Here is a 16,177-nt window from a genome sequence, read left to right on the forward strand (position 1 = left end):
TAACGGCCTCACCTGGCCATGAGATCGCTAACGGCCTCACCTGGCTATGAGATCGCTAACGGCCTCACCTGGCTATGAGATCGCTAACGGCCTCACCTGGCCATTGGAAACAATAGAAAAGGCTTTTCTGCATGATCAGTCATACTCTCCATCAAATACCTGGCACGGCCTTAATGTAAGCTCTACTGCATCAGGGTCCACACACACACACACACACCACATACACACACACACACACTTGACACATCACACAGTGACAACAGCAGTTCAGAAAAACAGTCCTTTATCTGTGGGACCAACTTTATAGGGATTCATACAAAACCGTTTCCATGGTGTCGACACACACATCCAGTGTGTGTCTGTGTGTCAGTCATCCTAACTCATTTGTTGGGTATAGAGCACAATATAGACATTACGTGTGTGTGTGTGCGTGTGCGTGTGCGTGTGTGTGTGTGTGTTAGTCGCCGTCAGAGTCGTCGCTGTCGTGTTTGGTCGGTGCAGAGCAGCGTATGGACGTCATAAGTTTGTCTTGGATCTGCTTGTGGGGATTCTCCTCCAAGTCTGTCTTTATTGCTCCCGATTCAGACAGCTTCCACTCCAGTTCTGTAGGACACACACACACACACACACACACACACACACACACACACACACACACACACACACACAGTGTCCACAATTCAGAATAAATATTACATAAGGCAGACATGTCCACATTTCATAGAGCCCGCTAGGACCGTCAAACAGAATAAATAAATCATAAAAGGTTCCAAATGCAATTTCTCCTTTCAACTCATGGTGGCAGCACCACTCTTACACTATCTAACTCACGTCTAACTCCATCACAGGGCAGCACCACTCTTTAGCTATCTAACTCACGTCTAACTCCATCACAGGGCAGCACCACTCTTACACTATCTAACTCACGTCTAACTCCATCACAGGGCAGCACCACTCTTACACTATCTAACTCAGGTCTAACTCCATCACAGGGCAGCACCACTCTTACACTATCTAACTCACGTCTAACTCCATCACAGGGCAGCACCACTCTTAAGCGTATGGTACGCTCCCGCGTCTGCGTCCCGCGCACGCGGCACTGGTGAGCGCGTGACGAGAATTGCGTAATTTTTACAGCATGCGTCGCGTCTTTGAGTCGACCGAATTTTAAGACCGCGCGTCAAAGTGACGCGTAGACTGCGCATGTGTGAAACGGAACTGCTGTAAACACTCCCCTCCAGTAGGTGGACCACATAGAAGAACAACACTTAAACCTACAAACAAACCTAGACAGAAGAAGACTTGTTTGGTTACCATAACGACGATGGAGCAGAGAGAGCGCCTGTCCTCAGCTTGCCTGGCTTTGAGTTACGTGAGACACCACGACATGGAGTCAACTTCGACCGATTAAAGCCACAATTATCCACAGATACATTCTTTAACATTATATTTAACGGTCACTTTATGTTGTTGAACCCAAAGTATTTCAAGACACCACATTTTAGATGAGTTGGGGACGTAATTATCTGCTGGCCGTTCTGTACGTCACCTGATTGTCGAAACAGGGTGGCTGCATATGGCTCATTGTGGCTACTGGCTATTATATTGGCTTGCTTTGGTCATGAGCCCTGGATCATGTAGCACTGAATGAGATGGCAAACAATAAAATAAAACTAATCATAGACTGTAGAAATGCGCTACACAGCACTAAAAACCGAATAGTTTATTTATAGTTTGACTATGGATATTTCACGTCATGTTCGAATAAAAAGTGACAGCCCTACTCCCTGCATAGAGAGCTGACATGACTTCGGATTAAATGCATCTTTTAAAAATGAGCGTAGCCTAGCACCTATTACTGAACAATGCTGAAATCAAATCGCGAAACCCAGAGCCATATAAAGGTATCTATCTACAACGCTCAGGCGAAACCCAGTAACACTTGCTGATCGAGATGCATTCTCGCCTGTTCCGTATATAATGCGTTATCAATAGTGATTATAATAATAAATGGAATGTAGCCTACCTCTCCCAGGTGCAATCATTATCACCTAGCTCCTGAACAATGCTGAACTCAAATCTCGAAACTCGCCTGTCAACACCGGATATGCATTATCATAATAATAATTGAAGGAATAACCTAGGCTACCTCTCGCTCTAAATACACCCATTATCACAGTGAGACATTATACATTATGAACACAAATAGTTACTTCAAAACTTTTATTGACACGTCATATTTACAGGTTTTTGGTTCATACTTTTTGGTATGAGGCAGGTGTGAAGACTCAATACAAATTTAACTGAGGACATATGTACGCACAACTCGTTCTTACCATGCTGTGTTTAGAAAAATGTCCCAATTATTGCTGCCCTCGCAGCACCGAGTCACTTAGCTATAGGCTTGTAGCCTAAGTAGCCTAATAAGCAAGTAGGCTAAGCTAGTCTCTCAGCTATACCAACAGGTGTGCTGTGTGTGTTCTGGTGGATGATAAATGGAGCGATGCGATGGGCCAGCTTATCAAACTTCCCAGCAGACAGGCGAACGTACTCGTGGTGCTTTTTCCTTCATCAGCTTCCTTCGTTCCTGCGTTCAGTGCTCGCACATCCCACGTTCTTCTTTTCTTCAGGCGTTTCAGGCTTCTTTGGTGGTTGTGTCCTACTTTCAGGCTCGACGTACCGCCCCCAGTTGGTGGGGCAGAGTATCACAGTTAAGCCGTAGTGCGCAGGCGCTAACCTTAACGATTTAAAGTGCATTCAGGACAGCAGAATTTGGAGTATGCTTCACGTCCACGGCAAAAATGACGCACGTCTTGGACACGCGCAAATGTGACGCACGACCATGCCAGAGCCTTTACACTATCTAACTCAGGTCTAACTCCATCACAGGGCAGCACCACTCTTACACTATCTAACTCAGGTGTAACTCCATCACAGGGCAGCACCAGTCTTTAGCTATCTGACTCATGTCCCTCATGTCCCACCACCACCGATCTACCACAGCAGATCTACCAGCTACCAGCTGTCCTCCAAGCACAGTAGCAACAAAACTAAAGGTCAACAGAATCACATTCATATGCCATAGTGTCTAAGAGTGGTGTGGCTCCTTTAAGACTCCGTTGGTGTGAGTTCTGGAGCATTCTATAATCCAACTATCGAACTTGATCTTACTATACTGTACATCATCAGATTGAAATATTTACGGTATCAAGGCTATATCTAACATTTGGCATTTATTTTCTATTTGGCCTGTTATGAAATCATGCACTGAACAATTTAAGCACAGCTCAGCTTTAAGAAACTTAAATATATGCATGCTTAGATTGAAACTATGTAAAAATCTGGTTTTAATATTTACAGTTATCTAGGCAATAATTTTCACATTTATTTTGTATTTGGCCTTTTATGAAATCATGTATTACAAAAGTGTGATTTACCCTTATAGGCAGTTACATGATCCCTACAGACACGTTCTTATTTTTAACCGTCAATACCATTGATAATTAGACCGGATCCCTACAGACACATTCTTATTTTTAACCGTCAATACCATTGATAATCAGACCGGATCTGACTATTTGTGCTGTGCTAGCTCTATTTATTTACCCGCCACAGTGGCTGGTAAGTTGACCAAATTCTCCTGCACACAAATTCACCCTTTGCATTTGGAGGGTGGTGGGTGCTAATTTCCATCCCCGGTGCACACAGACAGAGAAATACACACACAAAGAAACACACACACATACATCTCTCTCTCTCTCTCTCTCTCTCTCTCTCTCTCTCACCGTTGACTTTGAGGTTCATGCCCCCGAAGACGAGCGGTCCGATGAACTGGGCCTTCATCTCTCCGTTGCGGTAGACGAAGACGGTGGGCAGGTTGCGGTCAGGGTAGTTGGGGATGCACGTGGTGGAGATGGACTTCAGGAACTTGGTCTGCGGGAACTTCCGCGCCAGCGCACACAGGTGCTGATTAATCAGAGTGCACAAGGGGATCCTGGGAATGGAGGGATGGAGAGAGAGGGAGAGGGAGAGGGAGAGAGAGGGGGAGAGAGAGGGGGAGAGAGAGAGATCATTCAATAGAATGATAAGAGAATGGTAGAGGGAGGCTGTGTGAGTGTGTGTGTGTGTGTGACTGTGAGAGTGAGTGTGTCTGTAAGGGCTTTTAGATATAACCTCCGGAGTATATGCGGAGGTTTGTCAAACGGAGGTCCTACCCTTCGGATGATTCAGATATGATGCTAACCTGCGGACCTTATACGGACCTATGTGTGAACGACATACACGCACATTACAGAACCTCCGTGTGGTTGTCGAGTGAGGGGTGGGGGCTTGTAGAGTTCACAAGAGGCGAGATATGACGAAGTCACAGCTGCTGTTTGTTTACAAAGTGTATATGCATTATGTAGGCTAAAGAAGAAAAATATATTGTGCATAGGCTAATACTTGAAGTAGTCACGTAAGTGCGCAAAATTGCGAAATTGACCTGTACAGTATTTGTATGTGTGCTACGAATAAACACATTTATCTGTTTTCAACGTTATGTAGCAGAATTACTTGGCTATGGAACTCCAAATCTGGTTTGTGTTGGAGAGAGCATGCATGGTACCAGCCAATTCAGTAGGCTAACTCAAGACTTCAAGGCCATCATATACAACGTTTTTAAGCAACAAACATAACAGTGAAGTGGTTTGGTTTTTCATGGATTATTTTTCCAAAAGCATCCTCTCCCCATGTGTCTATTGCATTTACGTAAGGAGCTTGGAACAAAGTTGCGTTTTCTTCGTTTTCATTTTCTCTAGGCATATTTATGCTCAACAAATATCAGCGAGCTCAGCAGTGAGGTCATGAGAAGGCTATCAATGAACAGGAAACCGACTGTGTTGGCTAACAATTTATTAAATACTCCTGTTATTGTCGTCAACGATGTCGCTGTAGGCTACTGCCTTTTCAGCGCCTTCTGCTTATGATGATTCGGTCTTTTGAATTCCTTTGACCTTGCGATGCAGTTGTAGGCTACATCAACGCGTCTCTTGCCGTTCCCTTCATGTGTTCTATCACAATGCTGTCTGCCCTCATGGACAGTAGCTCTGTGATGTCTGCATCTTTCCAGGTCGGAGATTTTCTGGACAGCACTATGCCACTCCATCATAACACTGGCATTTAAGTCAGATTTAACCACATGGACGCACGAAAGAAACGTCACCAACACGCCCTCTCACTAGGTGTGAATTTTAACCGCATGTTCTACACTTCGTTCAGACACAGCACATTTACATAATGTCCGGAGGAAATACTAGGGGGGGGGGGGGGGGGGGTAGTAGAACAACCGGCTAAATTCGGACTTCCATATGACCGGTTATGTCGTTCAGATATACGGCCCCACCGTTTAACATCCGCAGAACCTCCGGTCTTACACGTATGTCTGAAAGCGCTTTGTTTGTACACGTCCTCAACCCTGCTTGTAGTGCAGGGGTGTCCAAACTTTTTGACTCAAGGGCCACTTTGGGTTTTGAAAATTGGCCGGCGGGCCACACAACAACAAAACATAATGTGTATAGGCTATATATAATGTTTTGTATCATTCAAATGACAAAGTTATTAAAATTAATTTCTTAACTCATGCGTTAAGTGCCAAAAACGTAATAAACGTAATATTACGTTATTAGCTTTTTTTTTTAATTACGAAACTAGACACTCTAACACACCTTATATGTGATTTTGGGAACTCTGTGATTAATGGAAATGAAATATATGACGATCGAAAACTCATGAAAACGCACAATCTGGACCTTTTATCTGGACATTTTATCATAACTCGGTTGCCGCTTTGGGTCGAATCAGTGACGCATGCATGTCAGGTCAAAACCAGGCTATTTTCATGGGTCTATCACTAGGTGGCAGTCTCGCCATGTCTCGCTGATCACTTCCCGGAAAATGTACACAAGTAAGTAACAGGCAACACTTCATATTTCATGAAAGACGTTATATCTCCATTTCTAGAAAAAAAAACAGCGATTTTGATGAAAACTAGCCACTGTTTAGCTTGGGATTTCTCAGGAACAGAGGCGTGTAGAAATACACGGTTTGCACCCACCGAGAGCTTAAAGTCTCACCTTTTAAACGAGCCATTGTATGTGTTCATAGCTATAACACAGAATATGCTGTGGCTGTACAAACATCATCAACAATGGTCTAGATTGCTGGCACTCTAGGACAAAGCTCCCGAAAACAGCTTGGCATTCAATGTGTTAAGAAATACTGTTCATTTGATGTTGTTTAATTCATTTATAAATGGTGCACTGTCACTTTAAGACTATTTTGCCAGCTCCACTAGCCTATGGCTAGTAGTTAGATCTGCTGCAATGGAGATACTATGTATCTCGATGTAACAAGCTTTTTTGACATTGACATGGTAAACGCTCTCTAAGAAGAGTGTAAAGCAGTTTGCAGTAGTCTAAAGTTAATCACAATGTCGTCTACGCTGGAAAAAAATAGCGAGCTGCTATGATAACCTAATTAATTAAATGCGCGGCAGGCCGGATTAAAGTGCGTGGCGGGCCGCAGTTGGTCCGCGGGCCGTAGTTTGGACACCCCTGTGTGTGTGTGTGTGTGTGTGTGTGTGTGTGTGTGTGTGTGTGTGTGTGTGTGTGTGTGTGTGTGTGTGTGTAGGGCTGGGACGGTAACCGCATTATCGCTATACCGCGGTCACGTGAGGCCTACTGCAATCTGAGCTCGTCACCGTCATCACCGCCAAAAAAAAATAATCTATGAAACATTTGGGGGATTGGACTTCATGTACCCACCCCGTCTTAAGCTGACTGCATAACGTGATTATTTCTGAGATTCTGATACGTTTTCAACCTGGAATTGTGCATATGTCATTATGTCATGGTTGAAAAGAATCTCAGAAATAATCACGTTATGCAGTAAGCTTAAGACCTCACTGACCCCTGCTTGTAGAGGTGCAGTATCACCCAGATGCCTTGTGTGTGTGTGTGTGTGTGTGTGTGTGTGTGTGTGTGTGTGTGTGTGTGTGCGTGCGTGCGTGTGTGTGTGTCCTCACCCCTGCTTATAGAGGTGCAGTATCACCCAGATGCTGTGTGTGTGTGCGTGTGTGTGCGTGTGTGTGTGTGTGCGCGTGTCCTCACTCACCCCTGCTTGTAGAGATGCAGGATCACCCAGATGCCGTCCCCAGCCTTGTTGACCTCGTTGATGTAGTCCTGACCAGAGATCTCGTTCAGCTCCCCGAACACGTTCTTCACCTGATTGGCCTTCCACTCCGACAGCCTCTTCTGCCTGGGGGGGGGGGGGTTTAACATGTGTTTTAGCCTCTTCAACCTGGGGGGGGTGTTTAACATGTGTTTTAGCCTCTTCTGCCTGGGAGGGGGGGTGTTTAACATGTGTTTTAGCCTCTTCTGCCTGGGGGGGGGGGTTATGTGTGTTTAACATATCCAAATCCAAATACACTAGTCATGTAACACTGGCTTCCAGTTGCCTACAGAATACATTTCAAGTCCTACTCCTGGCATACAAGGCCCTACACATTTATACCCCCACCTACCTCACTGACCTCCTAGACATCTACACCCCTGCCCACTCACTGACCTCCTAGACATCTACACATTTATACCCCCACCTACCTCACTGACCTCCTAGACATCTACACTGCCCACTCACTGAGATCCTCCTCAGCAGGCCTACTGCATGTCCCTAGTGTGAACCTCAGCACCCAGGGAGAGACATCAGACACCGTGACTCAATTACTGACTCTGAAAACAGATCTCTTCAAGATGGCTTATGGACTGACTGACTGACTGAGTTTTACTTTTATTTTTATTTTATTTTTTGAGATGACTATAATTTGAACAACCTTTTTGTTTATTTGTGAGGTGACATTGGGTGACATGAAAGGTGCTCTAAATAAAATGTATTATTATTATTATTATTATTATTATTATTATTATTATTATTAACATGTGTTTTAGTCTCTTTTGCCTGGGGGGGGGGGTTATGTAAGGGATAACGGCCGCCGAGGTGTCCTGTTATACGGAATGAATGGACCAGGGCCCGATGCGCAGCGTTGCCTCCATTAATTCCGTATAATTGGACACACCTCGAAGGCCGTTATCCCGCTTATCACCTGGTTGCCACTGTAAAGCAAAGGAAACACACGGTTCTGTTTAAAAAGAAGCTCACTAGTTCAGCTTGTTGTACAACTTTCGTTGGCTATACTCTTTTGATCCTGTGAGGGAAATTTGGTCTCTGCATTTATCCCAATCCGTGAATTAGTAAAACACACTCAGCACACAGTGAAGCACACACTAATCCCGACGCAGTGAGCTGCCTGCAACAACAGTGGCGCTCTGGGGAGCAGTGAGGGGTTAGGTGCCTTGCTCAAGGGCACTTCAGCCGTGCCTACTGGCCAGTAGGATGGCGATTGGTTAAAGGCTAGCCCAGTGGTTTGTAATGAGGATGGCGATTGGTTAAAGGCTAGCCCAGTGGTTTGTAATGAGGATGGCGATTGGTTAAAGGCTAGCACAGTGGTTAGAAATGTAACATGTAATTAGGCCTGTCACGATAACAAATTTTGCTTGACGATAAATTGTCTCAGAAATTATTGCGATAAGCGATAATATTGTCGTTCTGAGAATTTTCCTCGGGAAGAGGAAGACGGCCCACTTGTTGTGTTTTTTTCCCCCAACTGGGAAAACTGCAGCGGATGATTGTGTTTTAGATGCATATGCATGTTTGTTGTGTTGCCGCTTTTAATTGCGACTGTTTTCCAACAAATGCGACACACCGACTCGCACACGTTCAGTGGTTCACCACGGGCATTCGGTTTAAATCCGAAATGCTCCCACACTGCAGCTGTCGCGTTTCGCTTAGAAACCAATTCCATCTTTTTTGTCTCGAATAGGCATAGCCTATTCGAACTCGCAACTAGCTTTCTCTCTGCCTAGTGCCTACCGGTATACTTCTCACGCGGCTCTTTAGCTGCACTCTGTGGTAGGCTACGCCAGTAGTTCCGCCTCCCCACACACCATGCGACTGACAAGTGACTGACATGAGGGTTCACTCATGGTTACTCTAAGGACCCGAGAGAGAGAGAGGGAGAGAGAGACGAGGAAAACAAACAAGCATGCAAATGGCATTTATCGTGGCCAGAAAAATTATCGAGCTAATTTTAATTATCATGCGATTAATTGATTTATTGAATATCGCGACAGGCCTACATGTAATGTAATGGTCTACGTCCATTAGGATGCTACGCTACGTCTGTGACAACCTAAGCCCACCTGCCTCTCATCTCTATGGCAACGGGGCTCACCTGTACATCCCTATGGCAACGGTACATCTCTATGGCAACAGGGCTCACCTGTACATCTCTATGGCAACGTGGCTCACCTGTACATCTCTATGGCAACGGGGCTCACCTGTACATCTCTATGGCCGCCTCGTCGTCTTCACTGAACTCGTCCTCGTTCTCCTCGAGCTCCTCCAGAGTCATGCTCTCATAGGTCTTTACTGGAGCACACAGAGCAACGGACAGAGAGAGAGAGAGAGAGAGAGACACTTGTTAGCAGTGTTGGGAGTTGGCATGTAACGAAGTATTTTTGTAAATCCAGTAACGCAATTACAATTACTGAAATTTCAAAGAGTTCGTTACTTGCGTTACTCTGTTGATCTTGAATGAACGACTGCAGACAAGATGCACATTTGCTGCTTTGTCTCCCGACCTTAGCTGTGTTTCCAGCGATTGTGTTTCATGTTTAGATTGCAGATGCATTCTTTACAGTTAATAGGAGCCTCCTCACATTCCTCCTTATTTCGGATTTATGCTAACACACAAGAGTGCATTAGGCTACAATTTAAATGGGCATCTTAAAAGCCTTTTCCCTTTAGTTTCCATCTCGTAAGCTCCACTACAGTAAAAGCGCATTGTTGTTTATCTCCGCTCTTTTTCGCCTATTGCGCAAAAGCCTCGTTATATCAATTTCTCATTCTTACAACATAGCCACGCCACAACACCAATAGGCTACGGTAGCCTATATATAGCCTTGGCACAAACAAGCACACGTTTAACTCGAGAGGAAAATGCAGATTTCACTTACCAGATAAAGAAACCTCCAAATAGCCTACCGTACGTAACAGCAACTTGAGTTATTTGCACAGTAGGCTATGTTTACATCGGAATTGACGTCCATGGTGTGGATTAATTTGTCTGCGACGGAACATGCAACTTCTCTCTCGAACACCTTATCAGCTGAAGAGTAACCTTCTGCATGCGCGACAATCCCAAACTCTCGATGCATTAGAACTTATTTCGGTAGGTCAGCACTTGTGCAGCGCAGGCTTTTCCAAAAACTGGTGGTGCTTAAAATGCTATATAATACAACTGTGTTCAAAGCAGGATGAGGATAACGTAAGGTTATGTGTGTGTGAGCAGACAATAACTGCTTTGAAAATAGGCCATTTAACATTGTTTCACATTACATCCCATTGAACGAATTCCATGTAGCCTATAAGGATTGCAATAATAATGATAATAATAACTTATTACTATATTGCAGAATTCAGTGTCAGTGCACCACCATGCATACTAGTAGAAGGCAAGCAGTAGGCAGTGTACTGTACATATCTATCAAACCACCTAGATGGTGAGGGTGGCGCAAAACAAGGTCAGGGAGGCCTTCATGCATTGTAGAATGTTTTGTGGTCAGAAAAAGTTTGAGAACTCATGCACAAGGCTATTGATTTGAAGGCCTGTTGAAACTACAATAAATAGGTCCAAAAATTAGGTTTATTGTGTGTGTGACTGTTCAGTACTGTTCATAATGACATTTTAAAAGCAGACTTAAAAGTAACTCAAAAGTTACTTTCTCTAGTAACTAATTACTTTTGATATACAGTAATTGGTAACGTAATTGAATTACTTTTGAAAGAAGTAACTAGTAACTGTAACTAATTACTAATTTTCAGTAACTTGCCCAACACTGCTTGTCAGAGATAGCAATCTTTTGATTTGTATAATTCAACATGAAACACAAATACACAGTGAGACTTGGTGTCAACCGAGTGTGTATCTTACACCATGTCCACGAGACGGGTCAACCGAGTGTGTATCTTACACCATGTCCACGACAGGCACAGCCTTCTTCCGAACATACAGGGCAGACACTCTATATGATTTCTGTGTGTGTGTGTCTGTGTGTGCTCAGACTATAGCCAGGTGTGTGTGTGTGTGTGTGTGTGTACACACCGACGGATTGCTGCTGAAACAGCTGTTCTTCCTCCTCGTCCTCTTTCGGCGTCTCCTTCGGTGGGAGGATGCCTTTTTTCCGCAGAATATCGTTCCATTCCGTGTCTTCGTTAGGGTCCTACGAAACACACACAGCCCGATCCGGACACCGCACGTCATTAGTCAGAACCTACACTGACGATAGCCAACTTTACGATGAGATAGAAAATACCATTGAGTAGATTATACAATCTATATTATTATTATTATACAATACCGTGCCACTGTGTAACAAACATATACACATCGATTATTAAAGGCCATCAAGAAACAAAGCGATGAGAAGTGTAGGCTATTTGACGTTAAAGTTACACCCTAGTGCTTCAGATCTTAATACATTCACTTGATGGACTAATGAATCCACTAATAATTAAAATTCTCGCAAACCCCCTTCAGCAACTACTAATGACAGCAAACGTGACAATACATGCGACTCAAACAAATGTTAAAAGTCTCCCAAAAAACGGACATACCTGCATTTTGAAGACTATGTTCGTCTGTTCCTGAAATCACGCTCTACTCCTAAACAGACACGGAAAGAGAAGGACCGTGAGTGAATACCTTCCGGCTGGAGAGGATGTTTAGCAATTGAGCATGCTAGCAATTGAACAACGATCTCATACAATGCTGCCGGAAAGTATTACAAAAAATACTGTCTTCCAAATCTTCTCATAAAAATAAGACACCCCACACCAATGCTTGCATTAGTCAAAGTATTGTTCATATTTTACACTTAAAATATCGCCCTTGTTGTCACTGAAGGGGACAATAATAAATGCTGCACCAATATCCGGTTGTGTTACTATCGATGCCCAAATAAGGTGACAGAACGCTACATTCCTGAGCGCAGCAGCTGAGGGTACAGCTGTAACCAGCCCCGACTGCCCATGCGGCCACAATTAGACCACCGCCCAACCCCCGCAACATGATTGAAGCCCTCCACACACACACACACACACACACACACACACACACACACACTGGTGGTCTGGCAAAATGACCATCTCAAAAACACTAGTCTCAGCCGACCTGCAACCAAACATAGGCTAGTCCACACCTGGCTCTCTGTCAAGGCTCCAGACTAGAGGAACAGACAGACAGACAGGAGAGGAAAGGACAGACAGACAGACAGATGAACATGCAGACAGACAGACAGATGAACATGCAGACAGACAGACAGATGAACATGCAGACAGACAGACAGATGAACATGCAGACAGACAGACAGACAGATGAACATGCAGACAGACAGACAGATGAACATGCAGACAGACAGACAGATGAACATGCAGACAGACAGACAGACAGACAGATGAACATGCAGACAGACAGACAGATGAACATGCAGACAGACAGACAGACAGACAGATGAACATGCAGACAGACAGACAGATGAACATGCAGACAGACAGACAGACAGACAGATGAACATGCAGACAGACAGACAGACAGACAGATGAACATGCAGACAGACAGACAGACAGATGAACATGCAGACAGACAGACAGATGAACATGCAGACAGACAGATGAACATGCAGACAGACAGACAGACAGGATTAGAATCAGAGGGCTAGAATTATGATTGGAATTGTGGGCAGGCGTGGCGAATTAGTAAATAAATAAACCAATACATGGGTGCAATTTCCATGAGTGAACTGGTGTGGTTCATTATACCTGCATACACACTCCGTCATAGTTTGAATTACAATGGGGTGGCCAGGTTGGGGCACTGGCTGGCACATAAACATAACGTGTGAAAAACAATAATATGAAAGCCTTAGATTCAACACTAAATCATATATTATTAACAACCAAACTGTTTGTAAAGAAGAACTCAAAATTAGCAAATAACTGCTTACTGATTTTTTTGTATCTGAATCACTTAACTTGGTAGATGTAACACAACAAGAAAAAGTATTTTCAGGTTGCAGTAGCCAACTAATGAAGTTTTCCACCATTTAGGCCAGATGTGCATGGGTAGAACACCATTTAGGCCAGATGTGCATGGGTAGAACACCATCTAGGTTCTAATGACTCAACAAAATTCACCCCCAAGACAGCAAATGAGTGAGTCAAATCATCACTTCAGGCCGTTTTCATGAATCTGAATGGTCATCTCTCAATATACGGGCATTAAAGGTAGGCTATCATAATAAACCAAGTGGATGTAGGCTATGTGTAGCCTAAGTTATCTACTGCAGCTTTGCAGATGGACGTTGACACTGGAATTTCATTCTCAAGTGAGAATGCAGAGAGATGGGCTAGGCTAGGCTACGACGGCTAGTAAAGGTGCTGCTGAACTCTCTAGCCCAGTGTTTCCCAAATTTTTTTCTGGGGACCCACTTTTTAAAAATGACAGACTATCGCGACCCAACTCGTGACTGTGGTAGTTAACAAACTAGATCCTATAGAAAGCTGTTAGCTTTCCTAAGCTATATGAGGTATAAGCTAGGGGCAATTGTCACTAGGCTATATGCTGGCGACCCAAATAAAATCTCCTACGACCCAGTCTTTGGGAACCAATGCTCTAGCCTACCCTTGTTTTGGTTTCTTAAATTGTTGCACCATCTCTTGCAGTAAGTAGGCTAAACACGCAAACTGCTGCTGATGAAACAGCTGTGGCTTCCCTCCCCTACACACCTACATTCACCTGTGCATGGTACATAAGACTGCATGGGGATGTCCCCAAGTATTTAATCAATTTAATCAATTACTTTAACAGAGTGAGCGATGTTCACTGCTACTCCACCAGGGGCAGCGATACTGATTTTGTACCCCCTATGAGCACTGTTTCAGACCAAGGACCACCTAACCAGTAACAAAAAAACCCCTATGAGCAGTGTTTCAGACCAAGGACCACCTAACCAGTAACAAAAAACCTCATGGACCACCTAGCTAATAGACACAATAGGCTTATTCACTGAACCACCTTGCTTATTGTCTTTGTATCTTGCTTAGGCCTATTATGTCAGAGGATTCATATGATTTAGACTGGCATAGCTTACATAGTGTTGCAGAACTGTTTGGCTTTACATACAAGCTGGTTCAATATTGGCAAACAACTGATCCTATATTATATTTTACCACGTCTGCTTGCGGACCACACTTTGAGAAACACTGCCTTAACGTTAAGAGTCCTTTAGGTACGGAGTCCTTTTTGTATGTGTAGCAACAGGCCTGGAACAGGTTGCCAGGAAATATAAAGATGGTCAGAAGTTTAGGAGGTTTTAAGCTGGCACTGAAAAAATGGCTTAGATGCCAATCTTAGTGTATTGTTTTTATTCCTGTATTGTCTAGATGGATGTATTAAATATATGTATGGATGTTTGATTGATGTTTGGTCTGCTGCCATCTGGAAGGGACCACAATGGAAATAAGCCCCAGGGCTTTATTGTGTTATCCTAACTTTTTTTTTTTTAATGTATGGTGCAAAGCTCTATCATATTTTATAAGGAAAAGGGTATAATAAAATCAATCAATCAATCAACAATCACACACACACGCACGCACACATACACACACATAGCCTACACACACACACACACACACACACACACGCACGCGCGCGCGCACACACACACGTACACTGCACAGGCACATAGCCTCTAAAAATTCCCTCGGCATGAATAAAGTATCTATCTATCTATCTATGTTCCTATCTATCTATCTATCTATCTATCTGTCTATCTATCTGTCTATCAATCTATCTAGACTACACAGCACACTTCTCTCTTCCGCCACCAGAGAGCAGAATCTCGGGCGAGCTTGGCCACTTGAACCCGTTTCTTCTCAGCAGTCTCGAGACACAAAACAAATCTGCCCGAACTCTGAAGCATCCGGAGCCAATCACGGAGGACCGCGAGACAGAAACTTCCTCCGCTCCAGCGGAACTCTGGGAAGCATTGCAAAAATGCGGAAATAAACTCTCGTTTTGCACTATACTGCCTGCCGCCGTCTCCGACCGCGAGAAGAAGATGGGTGTCAACTGTGTCAATGCGGCCCGAGCTCACGGTGAAGGCGACCAACCCGTCAAGTCGCCGCGATCTGTTTGAGCGGAGCGGCGCGCGGAAATCCCGTTCGTTTCAACATCATCGCAACAGCCAGCCCCTTATCTCGCTCGCCCGTCCGCGGCTCTCTCTCTCTCTCTCCCGAGGAAAATGTGGCTAACGCCGGAGGAGGTGCCAGTGAAGAGCGCGCTGAAGCTCTGGGTCACGGAGAAATCCAACGACTTCTTTCTGCTACAGCGCAGGAGAGGGCACGGGGACACCGGCGGGAAGTTCACAGGTAGGCTACCGGGACACCGGTGGGAAGTTCACAGGTAGGCTACGGTTCCCCACTTCAGGCACACACCGGCAGTAGTGCGATGCTCCTGAAAACACTCCAGTTAGGAGGAGCAGTGTGATCAACAAGTGTGTGTGTGTGTGTTTGTGTGTGTGTGTGCCTGTGCCTGCCTGTGTGTGTGTGTGTGTTCAGACGGAGCAGCTATGCTGATTAGTTTTGCTTGCGTTTCAAGATTCATTAACACAAAAAAAACTGTGTGTTTGCTGTTGTGTGACTGTGTGTGTGTGTATAGTTGGGGTCAGAGGTTGAACGATCTTGGCCTGGTGCTTGTGAGTTTTCAAGTGTGTGTGTGTCTCTGTGGGTGTGTCTGTTTCTCTCTCTGTGTGTGTGTGTGTGTGTGCGTGTGTGTGCGTGCGTGTGTGCAGCCTATATCCTGGTCATGGCTTTGTTCAGGCATTATGGGGGATTTCCTTAGAGGACAGACAGTCAAACAAACACACACACACACACACACACACACACACACACACACTGTGGGGTGATTGTCTAGTCTGGTCGGTGTGGTGCCTCATGTAAAACCCATTATGGGGTTGTG

At 44.6% G+C, this 16,177-nt stretch overlaps 2 protein-coding genes across 2 annotated transcripts in view; one reads left to right on the forward strand and one right to left on the reverse strand.

Annotated features, from left to right (window-relative positions):
• Window positions 1–266: 266 nt before the first annotated feature.
• On the reverse strand, window positions 267–11,912 carry pdcl3 (phosducin-like 3). Its single transcript, XM_076262943.1, has 6 exons — window positions 11,773–11,912; window positions 11,261–11,378; window positions 9,435–9,525; window positions 7,153–7,296; window positions 3,786–3,994; window positions 267–603 (listed from the first exon to the last, which is right to left on the reverse strand). The coding sequence occupies exons 1-6, from the start codon at window positions 11,776–11,778 to the stop codon at window positions 458–460; spliced, it is 714 nt and encodes a 237-aa protein (XP_076119058.1). The 5' UTR covers window positions 11,779–11,912; the 3' UTR covers window positions 267–457.
• A 3,221-nt stretch (window positions 11,913–15,133) lies between these two features.
• The window catches only part of tbc1d8 (TBC1 domain family member 8), a 67,462-nt gene continuing 66,418 nt past the window's right edge, over window positions 15,134–16,177 (forward strand). The window contains exon 1 of the mRNA XM_076262944.1: window positions 15,134–15,585. Within this exon, the coding sequence (XP_076119059.1) occupies window positions 15,459–15,585 (127 nt within the window). The 5' untranslated portion in view covers window positions 15,134–15,458. The remainder of the gene's footprint in view (window positions 15,586–16,177) is intronic.

This window comes from Alosa pseudoharengus, unplaced genomic scaffold, assembly GCF_046254945.1.
Source record: "Alosa pseudoharengus isolate Yale_2024_CS ecotype anadromous, Long Island Sound unplaced genomic scaffold, YU_APseudo_1.1 YU_APseudo_1.1_scf_3, whole genome shotgun sequence".
In the NCBI taxonomy this organism is placed as follows: Eukaryota; Metazoa; Chordata; class Actinopteri; order Clupeiformes; family Clupeidae; genus Alosa; species Alosa pseudoharengus.